The 26,881-nt window shown below is 40.8% G+C and overlaps 1 protein-coding gene across 4 annotated transcripts in view; it reads left to right on the forward strand.

Moving 5' to 3' along the window:
- Positions 1 to 26,881, forward strand: part of LOC124593978 (dual specificity mitogen-activated protein kinase kinase 4-like) — a 127,664-nt gene that overhangs the window by 28,428 nt on the left and 72,355 nt on the right. For 2 of the 4 annotated variants that reach the window (XM_047132327.1, XM_047132328.1), the window contains 2 exons: positions 13,195 to 13,276; positions 22,398 to 22,529. In XM_047132327.1, coding sequence (XP_046988283.1) covers positions 13,195 to 13,276; positions 22,398 to 22,529 — 214 coding nt within the window. The remainder of the gene's footprint in view (positions 1 to 13,194; positions 13,277 to 22,397; positions 22,530 to 26,881) is intronic. The other 2 variants (XM_047132329.1, XM_047132330.1) reach the window with 1 other exon arrangement.

Raw genomic sequence — 26,881 nt, forward strand, 5'->3', positions numbered from 1 at the left:
TGCTGTGTTTCTTGACTTCACAAGGCGTTAGAAACAGTTCCCCACAGGCGTTTAATGAACAAAATAAGAGCATATGGACTATCAGACCAATCGGGTGATTGGATTGAAGAGTTTCTAGGTAACAGAAGCCAGCATGTCATTCTCAATGGAGAGAAGTCTTCCGAAGTAAGAGTGATTTCAGGTGTGCCGCAGGGGAGTGTCGTAGGACCGTTGCTATTCACAATATACATAAATGACCTTGTGGATAACATTGGAAGTTCACTGAGGCTTTTTGCGGATGATGCTGTGGTATATCGAGATGTTGTAACAATGGAAAATTGTACTAAAATGCAGGAGGATCTGCAACGAATTGACGCATGGTGCAGGGAATGGCAATTGAATCTCAATGTAGACAAGTGTAATGTGCTGCGAATACATAGAAAGAAAGATCCTTTATCATTTAGCTACAATATAGCAGGTCAGCAACTGGAAGCAGTTAATTCCATAAATTATCTTGGAGTAGGCATTAGAAGTGATTTGAAATGGAATGATCATATGAAGTTGATCATCAGTAAAGCAGATGCCAGACTGAGATTCATTGGAAGAATCCTAAGGAAATGCAATCCGAAAACAAAGGAAGTAGGTTACAGTACACTTGTTCGTCCACTGCTTAACTATTGCTCACCAGTGTGGGATCCGTACCAGATAGGGTTGATAGAAGAGAGAGAGAAGATCCAATGGAGAGCAGTGCGCTTCGTTACAGGACCATTTAGTAATCGTGAAAGCATTACGGAGATGATTGATGAACTCCAGTGGAAAACTGTGCAGGAGAGACGCTCAGTAGTTCGGTACGGGCTTTTGTTGAAGTTTCGAGAACATACCTTCACCGAGGAGTCAAGCGGTATATTGCTCCCTCCTACGTTATATCTCGCGAAGAGACCATGAGGATAAAATCAGATAGATTAGAGCCCACACAGAGGCATACTGACAGTCTTTCTTTCCACGAACCATACGAGACTGGAATAGAAGGGAGAACAGATAGAGGTACTCAAAGTGCCCTCCGCCACACAACGTCGGGTGGCTTACGGAGTATGGATGTAGATGTAGATGTAGATGGCCTGTTTGGCCGCAATGTGTATCGCAGATCCACACACACTGATTTGTACATGCAAGTCAGCAGATGCCACCACCCAGTGCAAAAGAACGAAGTTCTGATGACATTGATATTTTCCTCCTTCAGTGACATATTTTAGGTGCCAAATGTTCAGATGTATGTCCTCCCGCTGTTCTAATGAGGCTGTCTGTAGGGCATGTGGACAGGTGTCCCATGAGGGCAGTCCTCAGTATGTTAACTGTCTGGAACAGCAACCTTCTCATTCACCGCAATGCTCAGTGTTCAATAGGGAGAAGGAAATTCAAGAGTATAAAACACTTCACTGCCTATCTTATCAAGATGCAAAGAAAAGTTTGAAAGACTTCATCTGACTGATATGGTCTCAAATTTTGCAACTGTTGTGTCACAGTCCATATCTCAGGTGATGTCAAGGTCTCGCATGACACTTCCTGGCCCTCGTTGTATTCAAAGGCTTGCCCTACAGTTGAGGGAGGGAATGTCAGCTCCTTTACTCTGTACAACTGTAGCACCGATGGCACCCACACCATTGGTGTGACCAGAGGTGCTTAGACTCCTCTGGCATCATGTGGCATGATACCTGCCAAGGAGCCCCCCTGTCAAGACAAGGACCAGTAGCCAAAGGCTATATGGTCCTCGTTGCTCCTGGAAGATAAAATGGGGAAATCTTTAAGGAAATTGAAGTCTCACAAGGATAAGATAGATAAGCAGAAAGATAAACTACTTTCTGAAGCTTTGGATGTTGCACTACCCGTCCCTGTAGAGGTTGAGCCTATGCACACTGGTGATGCATCTCACAATCAGGTGGACTATGATCTAATAGTGAAGTAATCACACCCATCTTTTCCATTCGCCATTTTCTCAGATCTTACTCCATTGCTCCTTCAATGGAACTTTAACAGCTCTTATCACCATCTGACTGAACTCCATCAATTAATGGCTACTTACTCCATAATGGCATAGTACGTCAGGAAACATGGTTTACAGCAAAACAGCTCCCTGCTCTGGAAAACTACAAACCCTGCTGTATCAATTACGTTAATGTCAAGAGAGCGTCCTGTGGGGTCTGTATCCTCGCACCCTCTGATACTTCCAGCAAGCAGGTGCAATTTACCAGTGCACGAGAGGCTGTGGCCGTTAGTGTGTACCTGTCAGCTTGGGTGACAATATGTAAATTTCATCTACCCCCAGATGGACCTTTCCATTATTACGAGTTGTTAGAGTGGAACAGCTATCTCTCTCCTTCCTCTTACTGGGGGACTTTAATGCCCATAATCCTCTGTGGGGCGGAGAAACTATGTCTTGCAAAGGTAAAGTACTAGAACACCTTTCAGAATTGGCCGTTCGCCTACTCAACACAGGAGCTGCAACACATTTAGTGCAGTCCAGGGAACATACTCAACTACTGATCTCACGGTTTGCATCCCAAGTATCTTATACCTGATTCAGTGGGCATCCATGTTGATGATGATCTTTGTGACAGCGACCATTTTCCTATTGTTCTCTTCCTCTCCACTCACAAATGTCTGGAACATGATCCATGTTGGTCATTTTGAAAAGCTGACTAGAAGGCTTTCATCGTCATGGCCAATTTTGCAGCCAGTTGTGCAATGGATATCCGATAAAGTGGTGCAGGATACTCTTGATACTATTAAACATACTGTAGCAGCAACGATACCCTACTCCTCCAGTTCATCCTGATGATCACTGGTACCGTGGTGGTCTGAAGATATAGCCGCATCTATCAGCACAAGCACCATCCCTCTATGAATAATTTAATAGCATTCAGGAGACTCTGGACGAAAGTGCAGTTTTCATTAAAGAAAAGGAAGCAGGGGTGTTGGGAGTAATGTATATCAACTGTGCAATCTCACACACCATTGTTCCAAGTAAAGACTAAACTCTGGCGCATTTGTGGCCTCTGCCATCCTCGGCAGTTCCTGGTGTCCTCGTCAGTGGTAACATCTGCCCTGATCCCATGGAACTTGCTGAACGTTTTGTGACACAGTTTGCGGAAGTGTCTGATAGCAGTAATTACTATCCTCATTTCCTGACTCTGAAACATCTTACTTGACACCACTTGCCGACCTTCCACACACACGGCACATGGCTCTCTATCGTACAGCATCACTTTCAGTGAATGGGAGCTTTGCAGCACTTTGAGTATCGAGATATGGCTCCTGGACCTACAAAATCGTGACCCAATGCTCTAAATTCATTTTGCCAACAGCTGTGGTGTCACCGCCAGACACCACACTTGCTAGGTGGTAGCCTTTAAATCGGCCGCGGTCCGGTAGTATACGTCGGACCCGCGTGTTGCCACTGTCAGTGATTGCAGACCGAGCGCCGCAACACGGCAGGTCTAGAGAGACTTCCTAGCACTCCCCCCAGTTGTGCAGCCGACTTTGCTAGCGATGCTACACTGACAATTACGCTCTCATTTGCCAAGATGATAGTTAGCATAGCCTTCAGCTACGTCATTTGCTACGACCTAGAAAGGCGCCATTACCAGTTAATATTGAAATTATAAAACATGTACCGTCAAGAGCGATGTACACCAATTATGGATTAAAGTTAAGTATTACATCAACTACGTACTTTATTTGCTACTATTAATTCCCTTAACTGTTCCAGACCTCACAACAATCTGCGTGTAATTAAAAGCGTGCATTTCGGCCGCCTCTAGCAACACGGTGTTGGCTCTTCTGCCAACACTTCAACAGCAAAATATGTATCCTTGGGCTTTTTAATCATATTTTGGAGGAAGGAGAATTTCCCTCTCAAAGGCAGGAAGGTATTGGTATTCCTTTTCTGAAACTGGGAAAGGACCCACATATTTTAACTAACTACTGGCCAGTCTCTCTAACAAATGGGCTGTGTAAGCTATTCGAATGAATGGTCAATCACCATCTTTGTTGGTGCCTTGAAGCTGGAGAGCATATATCACAATTTCAAAGTGGCTTTCAGGCTTTCCAGTCCATCACAGATCATATGGTTCATCTAGAATCTGCAGTGCCAATGCTTTTGTGTATTGCCGGCATCTGATTGCTGTATTCTTTCACCTATAGATGGCATACCATACCACCTGGTTATGTCTGTCACACCCGATCTACACTACAGGAGTGGTGTTTTCGGGGCAGTTTACGATTTTGATCGAGAATTTCCTGTGTCTCGGTCCGGATAGGTTTCAACTTTCAGCAACCATTATGTACAGGAAACTGGAGTGTCTCAGGGATCAATTCCGAGCGTAACGCTGTTCGCTCTTGCCATCAATAATATCATAAATGCAGTGAGTCTCACAGTCTCTCCATCACTGTATGTGGATGATCTTTGCCTGTGCTCTACTTTTGCATCACTGCGCACTGCTGAGTGCCAACATCAGGTGGCTGTCTAGAGAGTAAGTGATTGGGCCCTGAATCACGGCTATCAGTTTTCCCCTGCAAAATCATGAGTTGTGCATTTTTGCAACTCCGAACTCTGCACCTGCAACCAAAAATTTATCTTGGTGACCAGTCACTTGAAATCATTGAAACTTTTAATTTCTTAGGTATTAATTGTCAACCATATAACTTGACTGCCACATGTGCAGTTGGCGACGGGAGCCTTCCTTATGATCACTGTTGACAGCCTCGTGACACAAGCTGGTGTCCCACCATTGTGGGTTAGATGATAGCAGCTTCTGGCAAATTATGCAATCATAATCTGTCAGAGGCCTACTCACCCTTTCACCCAACTCTGTTCCACAACCAACGTTGGGGCATCACCCAAAACTGGGTGGACCAGGTGGGAGTAGACTTGATATTCTACTGAAGGACCTCTACAGCCTTCTTCACTCTGTGTTCCTACAGCTCCCTCTTGACAGCTCCCATAGTCTGTACCCTGTCCTGCGATACAGATGGATCTGTTTTCTTTTGTGACCCCAAAGAGGATGCTCATCCTACCCTTCTCCGACACCTGTTTCGTTCGATCTTCCGTTATTATTTTAATTCAATATGCATCTACACAGATGGATTGAAAGTCAGTGACAGGGTTGGTTATGCTTTACCACATGCAAGGGGACACGAGAAGCACTCTGTCAAGTGCCTGCAGTGCATACACTGCAGAGTTGGTTTCTGTATCTCAGGCATTGAGGTATGGCAAATCCATGGCCACAATGAACTTTCTGATCTGTTGCGGTTCCACAAGTTGCTTAAAAGGCATATTGCTGTGCTATCCCAGAAAAATGTTTTGGACACGAACATCCAGAACCTACTGGTTGAGCTCTACAGCTCTGGAAAGTCAGTGACCTTCCTCTGAACACTGGTTCACATAGGGATTCCAGGAAATGAACTCACCGACCATTTTCTGTTGTACAAGAATGGATGCAGCTGCACGAGACCAACTTGACGTTGGAATAATGAGCTACTGGGCATTGACTTATGACTACAACTTCAACGCAATCATCAAGAAGACATTGGTCCACCAGGCATGCAGCGTGTCAGATCCGGATAGTCTGGTGGCAGAAATAGAGTATCTATGATCAGTGTTATACAAGAATGGATACACAGCCAAACAGACTCAGAAGGCCCTTCAGCCACTCCAACACATGACCTAGAGGAAGAGCAAGATGAGGCAAAGACTCTTGCATACGTGCCCTATGCAGAATCAGTTTTTCTGCCAAAATCGGCCTGATTCTGAGGAAACACAACGTGAAATGTGTGTTCTGTCCTCCTACCACAATAAGAGGGCTACTGTGAAATATGAAATATGACCGGGGACTGCGAAAACCAGAAATTTGTAATAAACCTTGCCAGTGTGACATGCCATACACTGGCCAAACAACTAGGACATTGGACATCATATGCAAAGAACATCAGAGGCATATCCAGCTAAGACAGAGAACTATATCGGTCATTACCAAATATTGTCAGGAACTCAATCATTTCCTGAACTCTTATGAAATGAGGGTTCTGACACAGACCCCCAGATACTGGGCGAGTCTACGGAGATAAAGGTGATGGAAAACTGGCTACCAACTCAGCAGGGCCGTGAGTTCTGCACTGGAGTTGCTGGAAACACAATGGGGGCAGCAGCAGAACTCCAGAAAAAGAAGAACTGAGAATGTGGATGCCAGAAACGAACTCCAGACAGAGCACCAGGATCACCTTACCAAAGATGCAGCATTGCAGAGCATTTCTAGCGGGAGTAGCCTGAAGAGAGAACACCTAGAACTGCACTGGACCGAAAACAGTATGCCAGCGAGCAGACAATTGCAAGGAATTGAAGACATAACACCGGCACTTGGCCTGGTGCACAGGACAGAAGAGGGAATGCTTAAGAACGTTTCTAGTGGGAGTGGACTGCAGAGAGAACACCTGGAACCGCAACAGACTGAAAATGGTATGCCAGTTCACAGACAACCACCATGGACTGAAGAGAGAACACCTAAGGACACTGCTAGTGGAAATGCACTGCAGACTGAACACCTGGAACTGATGCGGGAGGGGTAAATGCATGGATATAAATACTGGAACCATTCCACGTGACCAGCCGTCTGATGAAGATAATGAGTCAGAGTTGTCAAAATATTTCGTGCAAGGATGATGCTGATATCCGACAGAATACCCAACACCTCAAGATGAATTTCACATGTTTGATGTTTTCAGAATCCATGCTTGTTGGCATGGAGGAGGTCATTCTGTTAGAGATATTTAATTAGTTTGAGTTCGGGATATGTTCTAAGATTCTGCAACAAATGGATGTCAAGGATATCACATGGTACTTTTGTGGGTCACTTCTGCTATGCTTCTTGTTGATAGGTGTGACCTGTGCTTTCTTCCATCTATTGGGCATGTCTTTTTGAGAGATCAATGATAAATTATTGTTAAAAGGGGCCTAACCTGGCTGAAAATTCAAGATAGAGTCCTTAGGAATTTCACCGGGCCCTGGAGCTTTGTACAGTTTTAGGAATTTCAGCTGCTTCTCTATGCCACTGACACTAACATCTATTTCTCTCATCTTTATGGTGGTACAAGAATTAAACTATGGTTGTACTCCTGGGTTTTCCTTTACAAAGGAACAGAAACTTTGACTGTCAAAATTTTATCAGTAAATTGTTGAAGTATTCATAACAAATTTACCTTATTTCCCATATTGTTAACGTTGATATGCAGCAAGATTTTAGAACATAAATTGTGTTCGAACATTATGAATTACCTCGAAGGAAACAGTCTATTGACACACAGTCAACGTGGATTTAGAAAACATTGTTCCTGTGAAACACAAATAGCTCTTTATTCACCTGAAGTGCTGAGTGCTATTGACAAGGGATTTCAGATCGATTCTGTATTCCGGGATTTCCGGAAGGCTTTTGACACTGTACCACACAAGCGGCTCATAGTAAAATTGCGTGCTTATGGAATATCGTCTCAGTTATGTGACTGGATTTGCGATTTCCTGTCAGAGAGATCACAGTTCATAGTAATTGACGGAAAGTCATCGAGTAAAACAAGTGATTTGAGGCATTCCCCAAGGTAGTGTTATAGGCCCTTTGCTGTTCCTTATCTATATAAACGATTTGGGAGAGAATCTGAGCAGCCGTCTTCGGTTGTTTGCATATGACGCTTTCGTTTATTGACTAATAAAGTCATCAGAAGATCAAAACAAACTGCAAAACGATTTAGAAAAAGTATCTGAATGGTGCGAAAAGTGGCAGTTGACCCTAAATAACGAAAAGTGTGAGGTCATCCACATGAGTACTAAAAGGAACTCGTTAAACTTCAGTTACACGATAAACCAGTCTAATCTAAAAGCCGTAAATTCAACTAAATACCTAGGTATTACAATTACAAACAACTTAAATTGGAAAGAACACACAGAAAATGTTGTGGGGAAGGCTAACCAAAGGCTGCGTTTTATTGGCAGGACACTTAGAAAATGCAACAGACCTACGAAGGAGACTGCCTACACGACGCTTGTTCCTCCTCTTTTAGAATATTGCTGTGCGGTGTGGGATACTTACCAGGTAGGACTGACAGAGTACATCGAAAAAGTTCAAAGAAAGGCAGCATGTTTTGTATTATCGCGAAATATGGGAGAGTGCGTGTCACAGAAATGATACAGGATTTGGGCTGGAAATCACTAAAAGAAAGGCGTTTTTCGTTGCGACGGAATCTTCTCACGAAATTCCAATCACCAACTTTCTCCTACGAATGTGCAAATATTTTGTTGACACCGACCTACATAGGGTGGAACGATCACCACGATAAAGTAAGGGAAATCAGAGCTCATATGGAAAGATATAGGTGTTCATTCTTTCTGCGCGCTATACGAGATTGGAATAATAGGGAATTGTGAGGGTGGTTCGATGAACCCTCTGCCAGGCACTTAAATGTGATTTGCAGAGATGTACTCCCTTCAGGAAATTTCTCACACTCCGATTATTCTCAGGACTAAGAGCTGGCTGAAATCCAAAGTAGGAAGCTCTGAGATATTTAGCAATTCCTATAATGTAGATTGGAGACAGATTTGATGCCGTAGGAGGAGGAGGAGTGTTCATTGCAATCGGCAAGAATATTGTCTCTACTGAGGTTGAATTTGAGTGTGACAGTAAAGTTGTATGGTCACATATAACAGATCCAGGTGAAATCAAGGCAGTTGTTGGATGTTTTTACCAGCAACCTGATTCCACTGTGACACTTGTAGAGTCATTCAACCATAGTCTACAGTCAGTAGCTCAGAAATAACCAGATCATGCAATATTAGTTGGAGATGACTTTAACCTACTGAGTATAGACTGGGACATCAATGTATTCATTGCAGGGGGTACACAGAGGCAGTCTTGTGAAGTATTTGTGAACACATTTTCCAAAAGCTGTCTTTGAGCAGCTAGTTTGAGACTCCACACACAGTGGAAATATTTTAGACTTGGTAGCTACAGACAGGCCTCACCTTATCAATGATGTAAGTATAGAGACAGGGATTAGTGACAATGAGGTCATCATTGCGACTGTAGTTACTAAGGTTAATAAGTCAATCAAGAAGGACAGGAGAGTATTTCTAGTAGAAAGAGCAGATAGGCAGTAGTTAGCATCATACTTAGACAGTGAATTAACATTATTTAGTTCCAGTATGATGGACACAGAGGAATTGTGGGTGAAGCTTAAACAGACTGTAAATCCTGTTCTGGGGAAGTATGTGCAGAGTAGGTAACAACAAAATTTGGAAACTGCTGTGGAAACAAAGGCTGTTGCACTCTCGGTTCAAAAGAGAATGTGCAAATGAAGATGAACTAAAGTTAGTAGAGATTTGTGGATCTGTAAATAGATCAGTGCGCAAAGCATATAGCAACTAGCACCGTCATACCTTTGCAAAAGATCTTGTTGAGAACCCGAGAAAATTCTGACCGTATGTAAAATCGCTAAGTGTGTCTAAGGCTTCCATCCAGCCACTCATTGACCAGTCTGTTGTGGCAACAGAATATATTAGAAGGACACCTGAAGTTTTAAATGTCATGTTTAAGAAATCATTCACACAAGAGAATTGTTCAAGCATTCCATCGTTTGACCATTGCTCAGACTCCTGTATGGAGGGCATAGTAAGAGGCATCCCTTGTGTAGAGAATCAACTGAAAGTGTTGAAAACAAATAGGTCACCAGGTCCGGATGGAATCCCAGCTTGGTTTTGCGAAGAGAATTCTACAACATTGGCCCCTTCTTAATTTGCATATATCACAAATCTCTCACCCAGCACAAAGCCCCATGCGATGGAAAAAAAGGCGTGTGTGACTCCTGTATATAAGATGGGTAAAAGAACAGATCTGCAAAATTACAGACCAATATCCTTAACATCAGTTTGCTGCAGATTTCCTGAAAATATTCTGAGTTTGAATATAATAAATTTCCTTGAGATGGAAAAGCTGCTGTCCACAAATCAGCATGGTTTCAGAAAGCATCACTCGTGCAAAACTCAACTTGCCTGCTTCTCACTGATATCCGGTGAACCATGGATGAAGGGCAACAGACATATATTTCATATTCATAGATTTCCAAAAAGTGCTTGTCACAGTGCCCCACTGCAGACTGTTAATGAAGGTACAAGCGTGCGGTCTTGATTCCCAGATATGTTAGTGGCTTGAAGACTTCTTAAATAACAGAACCCAGTATGTTGTCCTTCGCAGCGAGAGTTCATCAGAGGCAATGGTATTGTCAAGAGTGTCCAAGGTAAGTGTGATAGGATTACTCTTATTCTCTATGTACATAATTGAAGTGTTGGACAGAGTGAGTAGCAGTGGACAGCTGTTTGCTGTGGTGTATGGGAAGGAGTCATCATTGAGTGACTAAAGGAGGATAGAAAGTGACTTACACAAATTTTCTAGTTGATATGATGAATGGCAGCTACCTCTAAATGTAGAAAAATATAATTTAATGCAGATGAGTGGCAAAAACAATCCTGTAATATTTGATTACAGCGTTAGTAGTGTCCTGCTTGATGAAGTCACCATTATTAAATATCTTGGTGTAATGTTGCAAAGCAATATGAAATGGAACAAGCATGTAAGGCTTGCAGTCAGGAAGGTGAGTTGTTGAACCCTTCATTGGGATAATTTTAGGAAAATTTGATTCATTTGTAAAGGAGACTGCATGTAGTACACAAGTATGGCCCACTCTTGAGTACTACTCGAGTGTTTGGGGCCGAACCAGGTCGGATTAAAGGAAGACATTGAAACAATGCAGAGGTGGCTACTAGATTTTTTACCAATAGATTTGAATAACACACAAGGATTACAGAGATGCTTAGAGACCTGAAATGGGAATCCCTGGAGGGAAGACGGCATTATATTCAATGAACACTATTGAGAAAATTTAGAGAAATGGCATTTGAAGCTGATTGCAAAATGATTCCAGTGCCACAAATGTACATATTGTCTCTTACTGAGGCATACAGACTGTCATTTTTCTCTTGCTCTATTTGCGAGTGGAACAGGAAAGGAAATGGCTAGTAGTGGTAGAGGGTGCTGCCCGCCACACATCTTACAATGACTTGCAGAATATATATGTAGATGTAGAAGAATTTCTGCTTTTGCTTTACTATCCTCAGTTTCAGTTCCTGTCACATTTGTGATTGATGGGGTGCTAACAGTCTTTAATGTTGGTGTACATAATTTGTGTGTGTGTGTGTGTGTGTGTGTGTGTGTGTGTGTGTGTGTGTGTTAGATCATTTATGTGGGTTTATGATTACAAGTAATGTAAATGCATACATTCAGTAGTAGTAGCAGACTGCTTTTAGTTGTGTGAAATTTGTAAGAGTACTTATGTTGCAACTGGGAAAGACATTGCGTAACTAGTAAGGATCTCAAACAATAAATGGAAAAAATAAAAATAATAGCAGCTGTGAGTTGAAACAAGGCATAGGGTATAGTTAACTGAAATAATTGTAAAAAACCTATACGACAAACCAAAACTGATATCGAGGCACTCTAGCAGCCTGTGTGTAATACGCAGATCTGCATATCACAGAATATTGCCAACATCTTCAGGTTCCACAGTATTCACCATAAATAAATAAATAAATATATAGTAGAGATTTAGACTTTATATAAAACAGGATGTAAAGAATAGCACACAAAATCAGGCATATATAGGATCATTTATAAGCTGTGTTCAGTAGGTAAGTTACATCCAGAATGTTATGTTGCTCGACAATCTGAAAGAGAATTTTATAAATGCACAAAGAAGAGTATATGATAACAGCAAATGTTTGACTATTGTTAATCATACAGAAGAAACAGGCCACAAGTTTGATAAGAGACATTTCTCAGGATATTGCGCAACATGGAGAAGAGAGACCAAATGAAGATGCATGGAGAACTAGACATATTTTTCGCTTCTGTTGAAGGTGAACTGCATAATGAAAAATAAGATAACTCTACCCTTTCCTCCAGGCATTTTGAGAAAATGTTACATAATGTCAAAGTGTTGTGTTTATTAGTACCCTGCTGAATTGTATAATAACAATATTATTTGTACCTTTGCACTCACTTAAGTGTATATTAATTTAAAAGTATAGTATTATTGACACAAACTGTCTAATTTGGACAGAACAATACATGTGCCACAAATTCTTTATCTTTATATTCAAATGTAAACACTATGGTTGTGTATGTTTGTGGTGGGAGGGATGGGGGATAGTTGGTAGAGCATTGCAGTAGATGCGTAACGTCCAAAGGCATTATGCAAATCTCAGCACATTTAGTCTGGTAAATAGTATATGTACAAACAGGTTTTGTATGATTCATTGAAAATACTTGAAGGAAATGTAGCTGCTCAGTGACTAAAGGTGATAGTTGTTCAGAACCTGACAAATTAGGTATACTCATGGTAACCCCTCTTTTTCTGTCCATCTCTATTTCGAGCACTTCTTTGTAATTTAGGAAGCATCCATCCATTGTTTGGTCTGTGTTCACTGATGATATTTGCTCCACCTGAAATAATAAATTTATCTTATTCTGTTTTTAGAAATCATTTCATGTGATCTTTTCTCTTAATGCCATGTGATACTCCTTGTTGAAGATCGTATCTGTTCAGCAGTACTTATTGAAACTAAAACCTGTATTCCTGAGTTGCTTTCCTGTTTAACGCCTCAGTAGTTTGGTTTTCTCCAGTCCTTTCCCATCCGAGTATCAGATGAAGGAATGGCCGCACCCAAGGTGTATGTAGGATTCTTGCCACATTTTATTTGTGTATTTATTATGCTACCTGAGTTTTAGACTTTGTTCTATATTACATTGATTGTAATTTCTTTACCTGGTCACTTTTAATTGTTGTTATGTGAATAGCTTACCATTTGAATACAGTAAAGTATTTTGTGACTTGCTCCTGAGGGGTAGTGTGTTTAAGTACACAATATACTGCCTTTTACAATTGTACATATACTGATTCATTAAGTGATAATATGATATAGCTCTAAATAATTTGTCATCCTTCTGTAGAACTTGTACATTGTACTATTTAATTTATAATTTTGATAATTTCTTGATGTGTCATCAGGGTTTGTTATGTGTACAGTATGTATTTCACACTGATCAATTGTGTTGTCCATTACAGCTGAGAAAAGGAGACAGTTGAAACTCAGTTTTGGCTCATCTGGCGGTGGTTATGGGAGCGGTTCAAGTTATCAGCCATTTGTGTGAGTGAAAACTACAGGAGTAAACTCTATTATCATAGTCATAATGAGAGCAAAATTTCTGGGACATTATATGTGCAAAGGAAGAATAGACCACCACTGACTATATAGATGAAACCAGTGGGTGGTGCATAGTAGGTGAAAAAGGACAGGCGAATTGCTTAGCACCCAAAGTCATCATTTATTTTTCATGGAACAAGAATTAGTGAGAGAACACATGACACTTCTCTGTTACTGTAAAGCTGCTAATTGTATGTGTTTGGGGAGGAGAGGGGACAAGCTACCTATTACCTCTTTCACATATGGCACATGAAGCTATGCACTGAAAACATATACGGGAAAAGCATCCATTCAGATCATCTGTAATGTTAGTGGTTGTTTCTGCTTCCTTCACTTTCAAATCCAGCTGCAGGCTGTATCTGACGATGCTTTTTATAAGTCTATTAGTCTGCTGCAGTCTAGTTGGTAGATTTTGGTTTCTTTTTTTGTTTAAAGATAAAATGTATTGCATTCATTTTGGGCTGCATTTTGTAGTATGAAGCATACAACACCATCACAGAGTATTATGTCCTAAAATTTTTGTTTCTGTTTGTCAGCAACAGCACATTGAACGTTTCACAAGGGAAGTAGTGTTTTTCCAGCCTATTTTATGAAATATTTTAAATGTAATGAATCATTCTGGGTGGATGTTTGTAATAACTGTCTCACAGAAAAGCACACTGCCTGCAAATTTCCATTCTGAATAATAAATTTAAATAGTATTTTATTTGTGGTTCCTGTGTAGTTTCATGGTTCTTTATCTTGGGACTGCAGCCAGTTGATTTCTTAGCTATAATAATTTATTTCATTATAATCAGATAGATGTCTGTGTTCATAGTCCGATAAGAGAATGTCTCCTTCTGTGCTGTGTTAATAAAATTATCACAAAGCCTCTCCCACAGTAAAGGAAAATACAACAAAAGTCTTAGATAAATTATGCAGGATTGAAATTGTATCTCTCACAAGCGTTAAGTGACATACATATTGAGAAGTAAATCGACATCTATTAAATTATTTCGTGTGGGGTGTATTATCAGCTTCCCATAAAAAGTGCGTGGTCATTATGACTAACATGGTTGCTTGTATCTTTGATAGTTACACATTTGATTACAAGCAAATTAGTATTGTGCAGAACTGCAATCTTGTAGTAGATCTTTTGTCATTTCTTTGATTTTCAATACCATTCTCTGGTGGTCACTCACAAGTGCTGAGTGATGAATCTGTTGTGACAGTTGAAAGTTTTTGTCAAACGGAGATTTGAACCCAAATATACTGCTCACATAACCAGTTGCTTTAACTAATTTGGCCATCTGAGCCAGTTCAGACTGTTGTAAAGCTGACCTGTATGAAGCAGTGGTTTTCCTAGAAGTTTCAATATTTTATACTCCTGTTCTACCAGTGCTGGTATTTTTGGGTATTATAATACTTCACAGCTGATATTGCCGTGTTTGAGTCCTGATGAGGATAAATGTGAATTCCCACTGTGAAGTTCAAGTCCAGTATTGGAATCAAAGAAATAAATTGAATGAAAATTTAAAAATGTGATATCTATAGTATGTAAAACAAGGGGAATGCACTCACCCATAGTGGACTAAGGTGTGGCGCATAGAAACATGTATCAAGAAGCACTGTGCTTTTGGGCTTTTGCACTTTTTCTAGTATAAGTACACTCATTCCCACACAAACACTCAAATGCACACACTGGTGGCCATGGTGAGACTAATTATTACTGATTATTTGTAGCAATTACCTAGACTGAAGGAGGCATAGGAAAGGGTGCAAGGAGGGGAGAATGGGGAAGAGAGAGGTCTTTTGACAGATGACTTGGTTTCTGAACAACAATATGAGAGGAGTAAAGAGAGTAGAGCATAAAAGAGAGCTGGAAAGAGGGAAAGGGGGAGGTAGGGGGGAAAATGGACAGGAAGGTAGAGAGCGCTAGCTCTGAGGAAGGGCCTCATCCAGAACCTTAGTGGCAATTTCAGTGTTTATTTTCTTATCAACTGCTCAAAAACTCATTCAGATGTCTTACTCTGTTGATAAACAGTTCCTGAAGTGAGACTACTGGTCTGACAACAATTTTTGGGTATTCTTCTCAGAAACCTTCAAAATACTGGAAATAAAGAAATTGGTCAATAATTGTCTGTATTATTTCTCACACTCACACTCATACTCCCACTAGTTTCAGTAAAGAATGTTTTAATCTAGCTGAGAAGTATGTGAAAGATACATTGCACAAGTGACTAGTGCAGCAATTACATATACCATATCCCTGCATTTCACTGCAGTCTTCAGGCATAACAACCTTTGTACAGGCAATAGCATTGACGTGAAAGCATTATGCACTAGATCACTAATGTGCATTGTAAAGAGTGATGGCTCTATCTCACTCCCTTGGGATACTCCTGAAATTATCTTTACATCATAGATTTTGTTCTGGTAAGTATGACATGTGTTTTATGTGCAAAGAAGTCTTGAATCAGTCACATATTATGTCTGACTCTCAGTACTCGTATTTTGTTCACTGAACAATAGAGCATAACTATATCATATGCCTTTCTGAAATCAAGGAACATTCCATGAACCAGGATGCTATTGTCTGCAGCACTTTGGACCTGTTGGACAAACAGAGCAAACTGAATCATTTGAGGAATTCATGTTGATTTTTATAGAGGAGTTTTCAAATTGTTATTCTTCAAAAATAGTATAATACAGGAACATAAAGAATATTCCATAATTCTATAATAATATTATGAGAAGGAAAGTTGCTACTCACTGTATAGTGAAGATGCTGAGTCGCAGATAGACACGACAAAAAGACTCTCACACTGAAGCTTTTGGCCAACAGACACACACACACACACACACACACACACACACACACACAAACACGCACACACAAACGCAACTCACCCGCATGACTGCAATCTCAGGCAATTGAGAACACACTGCGAGCAGCAGCACCAGTGCATGATGGGAGTGGCAACTGGGTCGGGGTAAGGAGGAGGCTGAGGTTGGGAGGGGGAGGGATAGTATGGTGGGGGTGGTGGACAGTGAAGTGCTGCAGGTTAGATGGAAGGCTGGGGAGAGGTGGGTAGGGGGGGGGGGGGAGTAGCAGGCAAAGAGAAATAAATAAAAAGACTGGGTGTGGTGGTGGAATGATGGCTGTGTAGTGCTCGAATGGGAGCAGGGAAGGGGCTGGATGGGTGAGGACAGTGACTAATGAAGGTTGAGGCCAGGAGGGTTGTGGGAATGTAGGAAGTATTGCAGGGAAAGTTCCCAACTGCGCAATTTAGAAAAGGATCCATATGGCACAGGCTGTGAAGCAGTCATTGAAATGAAGGATATCAAGTTTGGCAGCATGTTCAGCAACAGGATGGTCCACTTGTTTCTTGGCCACAGGTTGTTGGTGGCCATTCGTGCGGACAGACAGCATGTTGGTTGTCATGCCTACGTAGAATGTAGCACAGTGGTTGCAGCTTAGCTTGTAGACCACATAACTGGTTTCACAGGTAACCCTGCCTTTGATGGGACAGGTGATGTTAGTGACCGAACTGGAGTAGGTGGTGGTGGGAAGAAGTATGGGACAGGTCTTGCATCTTTTGTTGTGCCTAACTGTGACTCAACATCTCTGCTATATGATGAGTAGCAAATTTCTTTCTCATAATATTGTTATATTCCATCCTGTATTTTCCATTGTTTGATAATTCTATAACAGAATGACATCAGCAATATTGGTCTATAATATGTGTATTTATTGGACAACCCTTCTTGAAAACAAGAATAACCTCCACTTTTTTTCCTACAGATGGATACCTTATTGCCCCAGTGACCTATGATAAACTGCAACTAGAAGGGGAACAAGTTCTTTTGTACAATCTCTGTAAACCTGTATCATGTGCCTCATCTGGTCCAGTTAATTTTCCACTCTTGAGCAGGTTTAGTTGATTTTCTATTCCAGTATCACTTCTCAATATTCAATATCTGTGATTTTGGTGTTCATGTGGTGGAGGAAGAGCCACTACAATCTTCTGGGGCAAAGTGATCTTTGGAAGACCAAATTCATTATTTCGGCCTTCTTTCTGACACCTTCTTTTTCTGCGCCAGCATAGTTCCTGAGTCACTGAAATAATGATTTCAGTTGGTTTTAATGAACAAACCGTACAAATGCCCTGCATGTCCCCAAGTAATGTGACCAGTAGCTGAAGCAGAATTGAGTCATTAAATCTAGTATCCATGTGAGGTTCTGGTAAGTCACTTCTGTGTAGCAGAGGGGCTGTGTTGCACTGATTATGAGTCCATTACTAATAGGAACATGGTAAGTGACATTGCAAAACAAAGTTGTATAACAGGTGAATGTTTGGTACATTCATAGGCCGGTCAACTACACAGCTGAAAAAAAAACCAACATATTCCATCTGTTGCATATGTTTCTTGAAGAGACTGTTTGTGAGCTGATGGATTGTGGAACTATAGGTTTTGATTTCAGTGTGTTGGTAAGCTAGGAAATATTAAACTGTGTTTATTGAAACATGAACATAACTCCAGTCTATGTGTACCCTCTAAGTTCATTCTCAATTTTTCTAACAAAACAACAGATCCTGAAAGAAGTGAGAACTCTGAAAATAGTGAAGAGGATGTAATGCAAAACAGTATTGTCTATTTTGCTGAGTATATTAGCACTTGTAAGATATCTTCAGAAAGTTACCTCAAATAATATAAATAGTGTACAAATTAGTAGCTGATAGTTGCTAGACTATAAGAATTTTAGAAGTAGGCCAAGTGTATCATTGGCAGAACAGGTAGTAATGTATATACTGCGTGCAAAGACCCACCATGTGCATATTGTGAAATAGCTTGTGTCATGCTGATGCTGGTGTGGTCTCTTTCATGGCCATTTGAAATCTGTTTGGTGAAGTGCAAGATGAAAGGACTATCCTCATTAGCAGATATAAGTAAACAATAGTGGCATTAACTGAATTTAATGTCAGAGTCTGGTAGAACATGACAATAATATTTAATAAGAAACTCTTTCCTTTTACCCTATGGCTATACATGATCATAGGACACTGGGTCAGACTACAGAAGCTTTCAGCAAGTGTGCATGTACAAACAGAAAAAGAAGGTACAGAAAGTTACTTTTTAAAATCCCCTTGATGATGAAATTGTTAAAGAGGCATCACAAGTTAGTATTTGACAAGTATTATCCAGGATATTGGCTGTGGCCCACTTGAAAAACTAGCTTTTAATTTTCTTGAAGTCATTCAGTAAATACTGGCAGATGAAATCTGGATAGCTTGAAGGGATTTGTACTTCTCTTAATCCAAGTTCTGTACTAAGAGGAACATACTGAATGACAGTGCCGAAGTTGGTTGTGCGATAAGTGAACAGTGGTCACAGGTGATTGACTGGTTCCAGCAGACAGACAGATTTTGTAGACGTGGAACAGTCTTACAGTTTGTAGGTGCTATTATGGTTTACATCAGACCTTAAAGAACTTATTTACTGAAATGTGTTCATTCGCTGCATACAGTCAGACAAGGAACAAAAACTTGAGGGAATGGAATTGTGGCTGGCAAACTTTTTCCCAGTATTATCCAGAATAATTCGAGCTTTATTTTCAGCATCGTCATTAGTGCTGGAGCCATTATACTATTATTTTCATTTCATTAGTACACAGTAAAAATACATGAAATTACCACAGCTAAAAAAGTCACATGTACACTATTTAAGAAGATACTGCTATCATCTTTTAACATAGAGCACTAACCTTGAAATCTAGTTGAAGATGAAACAAAATAACCTTTTCTTACGCCATAGCTTATTTCTCTGTTTTATGGCTTAGTTTTGTGATTAATTCATTCACTCATTCATTCACCATGTTGTGAAGAACCTTCAGGGATTTGGAAGAAATTACACATATTCATTAACAAAGGGAGGCTGTGGTTGGGAAGGGAGTAAGACAGGGTTGTAGCCTCTCCCCGATGTTATTCAATCTGTATATTGAGCAAGCAGTAAAGGAAACAAAAGAAAAATTCGGAGTAGGTATTAAAATTCATGGAGAAGAAATAAAAACTTTGAGGTTCGCCGATGACATTGTAATTCTGTCGGAGACAGCAAAGGACTTGGAAGAGCAGTTGAATGGAATGGACAGTGTCTTGAAAGGAGGATATAAGATGAACATCAACAAAAGCAAAACAAGGATAATGGAATGTAGTCTAATTAAGTCGGGTGATGCTGAGGGAATTAGATTAGGAAATGAGGCACTTAAAGTAGTAAAGGAGTTTTGCTATTTGGGGAGCAAAATAACTGATGATGGTCGAAGTAGAGAGGATATAAAATGTAGGCTGGCAATGGCAAGGAAAGCGTTTCTGAAGAAGAGAAATTTGTTAACATCCAGTATAGATTTAAGTGTCAGGAAGTCATTTCTGAAAGTATTCGTATGGAGTGTAGCCATGTATGGAAGTGAAACATGGACGATAAATAGTTTGGACAAGAAGAGAATAGAAGCTTTCGAAATGTGGTGCTACAGAAGAATGCTGAAGATTAGATGGGTAGATCACATAACTAATGAGGAAGTATTGAATAGGATTGGGGAGAAGAGAAGTTTGTGGCACAACTTGACCAGAAGAAGGGATCGGTTGGTAGGACATGTTCTGAGGCATCAAGGGATCACCAATTTAGTATTGGAGGGCAGCGTGGAGGGTAAAAATCGTAGAGGGAGACCAAGAGATGAATACACTAAGCAGATTCAGAAGGATGTAGGTTGCAGTAGGTACTGGGAGATGAAAAAGCTTGCACAGGATAGAGTAGCATGGAGAGCTGCATCAAACCAGTCTCAGGACTGAAGACCACAACAACAACAACATTAACAAAGTGAAGGAATTGTTAGAAAGATATTGTATGATATACTTGCATTTCTTTGTTTAATTTTATGAACATAGACATATGCAGTTGTGTGTTTGGGCTTATAGGTGGTGATGGATAACATATTTCATATTGAATATTGCTTTTGAAATGAATCTATCTTTAAGTTCGCCTTAATATCTGTTTGCTTGTCTATGTGATTTCTTTTCTGTTTTGTTAATTAGAATATTTGAAAATATTTTTAATTAAGGTAGAAGTGATAGTTCTCTGTAGTAATAAGCATCTTGTTTGTCACCTTTTCGTGTTGTGAATGTATGTTTCCATTTCTCTGGTGTCTGTTCCAAGTTATATCTTTCTTGGAAAATTCTTTGTTGGCCTTTAATGATTTTTATTTAGGATCACTTCAAAAGCTCAAAAGTAAATTTTTTATGCAGCAAATTTGATTTGCTTTTGTTGAAACTCTGTATTAATGTTACTTCTCATTTTCTATTCCTACATACTCTCTTTTTACTTCTCACTGGTCTAAGTATTTCCATTTCTGTATTATTGAAATTGTTATTGTGATTGTATTATGTTAATTCTGTTATTATTTGTGTTTTTATTTCTAATAACTCTAAGCAAATAAGGTTACTTACTTTTAAGTATAAATATTCTAATACCTAGTACCAGTCTCTAGCTCACAAGTCCTTATAGACAAGTTTCTGAACTATTATCCTCAGTATATATGTTTCCACTAATCTCTTATTCTTTGTTTCACTCTAGTTGATACGTTAGATATGTTACCAAACTTGCTTAAAATTCTAAATCTCTCGACTTTGTCAGTGCATATTATTACCAATGCAAACAGTGTGCTTTCAGAAATTTGGTGTGTCATATTAATAAGTACTGTGCTGTGCTGTTATTAATTTGTGTAAATCATGCTTTCTTTGTATCATTTGTGTTATAATGTTTTTGTGTTACATGCATGAATATTTTTGCAGCACATCCATGAAAAAGTGATAATATTTGTCAGTATAAAATAATTTACAGTTACCAACATAATTCTTACAGGCTAATAGTAGCCAGAGCAGGAGAAAAAAAAAAAAAAAAAAAAACCTTCAGAGCCAGTGGCGTGTGGCGAGCTTACATGTTTCACGCAGCAGTGTTGTCAGCACTCACCATGAGGTATAAAGGGTGCTGTTGATTCCAAGCAGCCAGTGAGAGAGTAGCAGACAGATGGTGTATTCTGAAACAAGAGATGGAGAAATATTTTCGCATTCTCATTTCTCATGTCAGTATACCACCACCTTGGAAATTGTAACATATTCAGAAGAAACAGTTAAATAATGGGGGGGTGGGGGGGGGGGGGTAGTCATAAACATTGGGCAAGCTTTTGAATCTTAAGTTTGACAAGCTTGAGTAGCAAACTTCACATTTTTGTCTGTTTCCTATCATGTTTCACATGTGCAGCTGTTTCATGTATTTGTGACACCATTCAATTTTTAATTTCTAAGGAGCACTTACTAATTTTGTATGTTGTAGGAACTGATCGATTTGGTTTGTAATGCTAAAACAGCAAATAAGTGAAGAAAAGCATCACAGTATTTGTTTATCATGTTTGTAATTTTTGTAACAAGCCTTGCCACAATGTTTTTCAAAGCTGATCGCTGTTTTCATATTCATCTCATTTGTCAGATGTAGAGCTGAGTGTTACCTGATAAAACTGCACATTGATTAAAATATTTAAAAAGATGACTGTTATGATTGATATCTCTGTCTCCAACAGATTTCTTTTTTCTAGTGAATACAAGTGCTGTATGAGTTGTATGAAGCATGTGTGCTGGTATTACAGATTGAAATAACAGGTAGCCTTTCTTGCAGGTGCAGATTTACGCTGTGCTATGATTGTCTTGCATGCCCTGTGTAGGTTGCAATCATCGCTTAATGTGGCGGGTCTGTCAGCTGTGTAGTTGTGTATGGTTCAGCATGTGCATTGTATTTTAATACGCAGTTTCCCATTACCGAGCTCACTACTCGTGGTACTGGTGAATATTACTAATTCTGTTAACCGTTATTGGTAGAGGTGGGTGGTTTTTCTGTATACACAGCTAATTTGTAAAAAAATTCTATTGCACAACTCTCAACATTTTGCTACTGTATAGTGCCAGTTGAATTATATGTTGATTAAAAAGAGAGAAAATGAAGTTCATTATGAGATAAAAATAATTGCGATTGTGTTTAGGTGTCGAACATCTCAATCTGGTTCAAATTCTACAGTTGATGAGAGGCTCAACTCAAGTCCTGTTCGCTCACGAACAGGATTTTCTCGCTCTCGACTACCCTTCACCCAAGACCTGATGCCCGACAAGTCACGGTGAGCCCCATTCTGTCAACAGTGTGCAACCAGCAGTGTGTGTGTGTGTGTGTGTGTGTGTGTGTGTGTGTGTGTGTGTGTGTGTGTGTTTAACCAGCAGTAACATTAAATAAGCCTGTTGTAATTAAATTCATGTTTTGTAACAGGTTTAGATTTCTTGACTAGTTCACTATGAGATGTGTAAGTTGCATAGTGACTTCAGATGTAGAAGTGCAGAGAGTGCTGATTGTAGTTCCCAATTTCTCCAAATATTTCATGTTATTTATTACCTTAGAATATGCTAGAGCATATTCTTTGGCCCATATTGATGATTTAAATTTTAATCTGTTTCTTCATCATTTTAAGTTGGGTCAAAAGTAAAATAAAAAAAAGTAAACATTTATCACTGTGACTGTAGGAATGTATGTTTGCTCCATACTAGTTTGGAGAATTATTCTCTTACCCCAAGTTTATTATTAGCTGAAAAAATCTGTTCTGGCAACTAAATATGTTGGGGCAATTTTGTATCGTTACAGTCTATTTTCTGTTATAACTGTAACTATTGAAAAGCTGTATCCAAGGTTCTCGGGTGTCCAGCCGGATCCGATCGTCAAAGTTCCACGATATTTCGGCGAATAACTGTTCTGCCATCATCAGGTGGTGCTGATGGAATGATCTGTCTGCGCTGTGTCCGTGGTATTTATGTCAGCAGCCAGTCTGGCCCTGACCAGGGCCAGACTGGCTCTTCGCTTAATACAATTTGCTGCTGGCGTGCTTATGTGATGCATCATTTTGGCCAAAGTAGGTATGGTGTTTTCATCCCTACACCTTAGTAAAAAGGTGAGAGAACTCAGCAGACGTCCTTTCTGGTTTTGAAGCTTCCAGTTTCTTCACCAGTTGGTACATATCCTCCCCGTAGAGGTTGGTAATATGTGATCTGAGGCTTAAGCGAAGAGCCGGTCTGGCCCTGGTCAGGGAGAGGATTCGCTACACCCGTCTACTACTCGACAAGAACGCCAAGGAGCTGCTGCATCTTCACCTACGATTATCCTTCGTACTCCAAGATCACTCCTGGGAATGGGTGGACAGTGTTACCTGGGCCCAGGCAGACTGGACCCACCGGAAATCCACGGAGAAGCAGATCACCAAGTTTGCATGACTACCTGGTAAATCGAAAACCGAAAAATGATATAGTGCCCACTAGACGGTCCGTGATTAACCTCATGGGTAAACCACTCGACGACACAGCTACAGCTGTACTTGAAAAAGGACTCAATTTCGCACCAACACCTGCATCTCTGCCGTTCAATGAAATAATCTCTTCAGTAGAACTGGCAGTCTGTGGCTTACCAGATGACAAAGCAGAAGAAATCAGAAGGGAAACTTGCCGGATTGTTTCAAGGGCAACACCGGCCAGAAGCAACATCTCGGGAGCAGAAAGAGCAGCACTACGAGCCCTCAGAGACAATAAGGAGATAGTCGTTCTTCCTGTCGACAAAGGAAATGCCACAGTCATCTTTGAGAGATGCGACTATGAACAGAAGATGCTGCAATTGCTAGACGATCCAGCATATCGGAAAATCAGCACAGACCCGACCAGGAAGATACAACAAAGCACTGCCACCCTTGCTGAAAAATGGCGCGCTTGTTGACAAGGACATCAAAAGACTTTGCCAATATTCAACGGTAGCTCCAAGGATATATGGTCCCCCAAAAATGCACAAAGAAGGGATGCGACCCATAGTCAGCAACATAGGGGTACCAACGTATCATTTGGCACAGCACTCGGCGGGTATGCTAAGACCCCATGTGGGGAAATGTGCGCACCATATCCGGAACCCGACGGACTTCATTGGCCGCCTGAAGGAGATGACAGTACAAGAATCCGACATCATGGTCAGCTTCGATGTCGTTTCATTACTCGGACATGTCCTGCTGGAATATTCTCTCTACTTAATCAGTGAGAAATTCGGGCCTGACCTGACACAACTGTTCAGGCACATGTTAACATCTATGTACTTTGTCTTCAATGGTCAATACTACGAGCAGACTGACGGAGTAGCCATAGGGAGCCCGCTCTCCCCAGTGGTGGCCTACCTGTTCATGGAGAATTTCGAAGAGAAAGCACTGGAAGCTGCCAAACTGAAACCTGTATGCTTCTTTCGCTACGTGGACGACAAGTTCATCATCTGGCCACATGGACAAGAACAGCTACAGATACTTTCTACAACATCTAAATTTGGTCCACAGTAACATTCAGTTCACCATGGAGACTGAGAAAGATGGAAAACTACCCTTTCTTGATGTCCTAGTGGAATGTATGTCTGATGGCTCACTGGGTCACAGTGTGTACCGCAAGCCTACACACAGTGACCTGTACCTACATGCCTCCAGCTGCCACCATCCGGTGCAGCTTAATGGAATGCTCAACACCTTGGTACATAGAGTACACTCGATCTCTGATTAACAGAACTTGCCAACAGAACTCAAACACCTGGAGACCGTGTTCCGCAAGAATGGGTATGGCAACCGCCAAATCCAGAAGTGCAGCAAGAACCGAGATGAAGAACAACCCGAAGAAGAGAAGCAAGCTCGGGCCTTTCTGCCGTTTGCTGGCAATGTGTCGTCAAAAATAGGGAGACTGTTAAGGCGACACAAGACTGACACAGTCTTCTGACCACCAGCAAAGATTCGTGACCTACTAGGAACGGCAAAAGATGACGTAGGCCTTAAGAAAGCGGGCGTATACAAAATCCCGTGTGACTGTGGCAAATCCTACATCGGCCTAACAGTTCGCACGGTTGAGGACCGATGCAAGGAACACGAATGTCACACCCACTTTCGCCAACCCAGCCATTCGGCCCTAGGAGGACACTGCATTGAAACTGGACACACAGCGAGATTCAAAGAGATAAAAATCCTGCCGGCCACAAGTACCTACTGGGGCAGTACCTACAAGGAGGCCATAGAAATTTGTGTAAGAGATAACCTCATCAACAGGGACATCGGGTTTCAACTTAGCAAGGCCTGGAAACCATTGTTAAACACCATCAAAGAGCAACGGCGTGAGCGGACGTGAGATCCTTCCACCACGGAGGACGGAGATGAACTGCGCCTACCACAGGGCCTGGCTGCAGCTAACCCCCCCCCCCCCCCCCCCTTTCCCATCTCCCACCACGCGGCACTCCGCTCCACCGGCCGTCCGCGCCGGGTACGACTCGGGACCCTGCGGACATAAATACCATGGACACAGCGCAGACAGATCATTCCGTCAGCACCACCTGATGATGGCAGAACGGTTATTCACTGAAATATCATGGAACTTCGACGATCGAATCCGGCTGGACACCCGAGAACCTCGGATACAGCACACTCGCTGGGAAGGCCTCAGATCACATAGTGAAAAGCTTGTTTTCTTTTTACCTAATGTGCTACATGGCACTGGGGTTGTATGGTTTGTATATGTTTAAAGTTGTTGAAATTGCTTCTTTTTGTGTGCGCTTTAATACGGTGATGGTTTTTCTACCTTTGCATTGCTTTTGGTTAACAAAGCAGCTTATGCTTGGATAGTGGATTGTTATAAAGAAAATGAACTTGTTTGGGTTTCTGCTTGTTTGTCTTTGAGCCTTTTACCAGAGTGTGTAGGCAGTTAATATACATTTTTGTTATTGGTTGTGTTTACAATAATTTAAGAGGTATGAAAAACAGACAGATGTAGAAAACTGATGTAAACACAAATTTACCACTGTAATGCATTCCTGGACGGGTTGGGGATTTTCTCCGCCTGGGGACTGGGTGTTCATGTTGTCCTCATCATTTCATCATCATCATAATTTGTGTAAAACTTGGGACTTGGTACGCGTGCTGGTGACCGCGCAGTTGAGTGCCCCACAAACCAAACATCATCGTCAACACTGTAGTACATCAAAATAACTTGAAGTTGTGCATATTATGTGTTGAGGAGTGTAATTAACTTCTGTTGTTTGATTTTTTCAGTAATTATTTGATCAAAATGTTGTTTCTATATCTGCTTAAGGTGAATCTCTTGCTGAATGAGCACAAAAGGGATGGGCTAAACAACTTTTTACATCCAGCACTTTAGGTACCCATAGTGGCTGCATATATTTAAAGCATTTTCAAGCTGCAAAACTTTGTGATATCAGAAGCAGATTGTTTAATGAGCTACTAATATCTGATTCGTTTTTTTGTCCAACCTGCTTGTGATATCTAGTGCATTCTGTGTTTGCATCGTGTGTTTATGTAAAATGAAATGAGTCTTACAAAGAAGACTGCATTATTTTAAGTTCTTTGCTTAATGCAACAGCAGATATAGTCATGCAAACAAAGCCATTAAGTAACAGCCATTAACACTT

Source organism: Schistocerca americana, chromosome 2 (assembly GCF_021461395.2).
Source record: "Schistocerca americana isolate TAMUIC-IGC-003095 chromosome 2, iqSchAmer2.1, whole genome shotgun sequence".
NCBI lineage: Eukaryota > Metazoa > Arthropoda > Insecta > Orthoptera > Acrididae > Schistocerca > Schistocerca americana.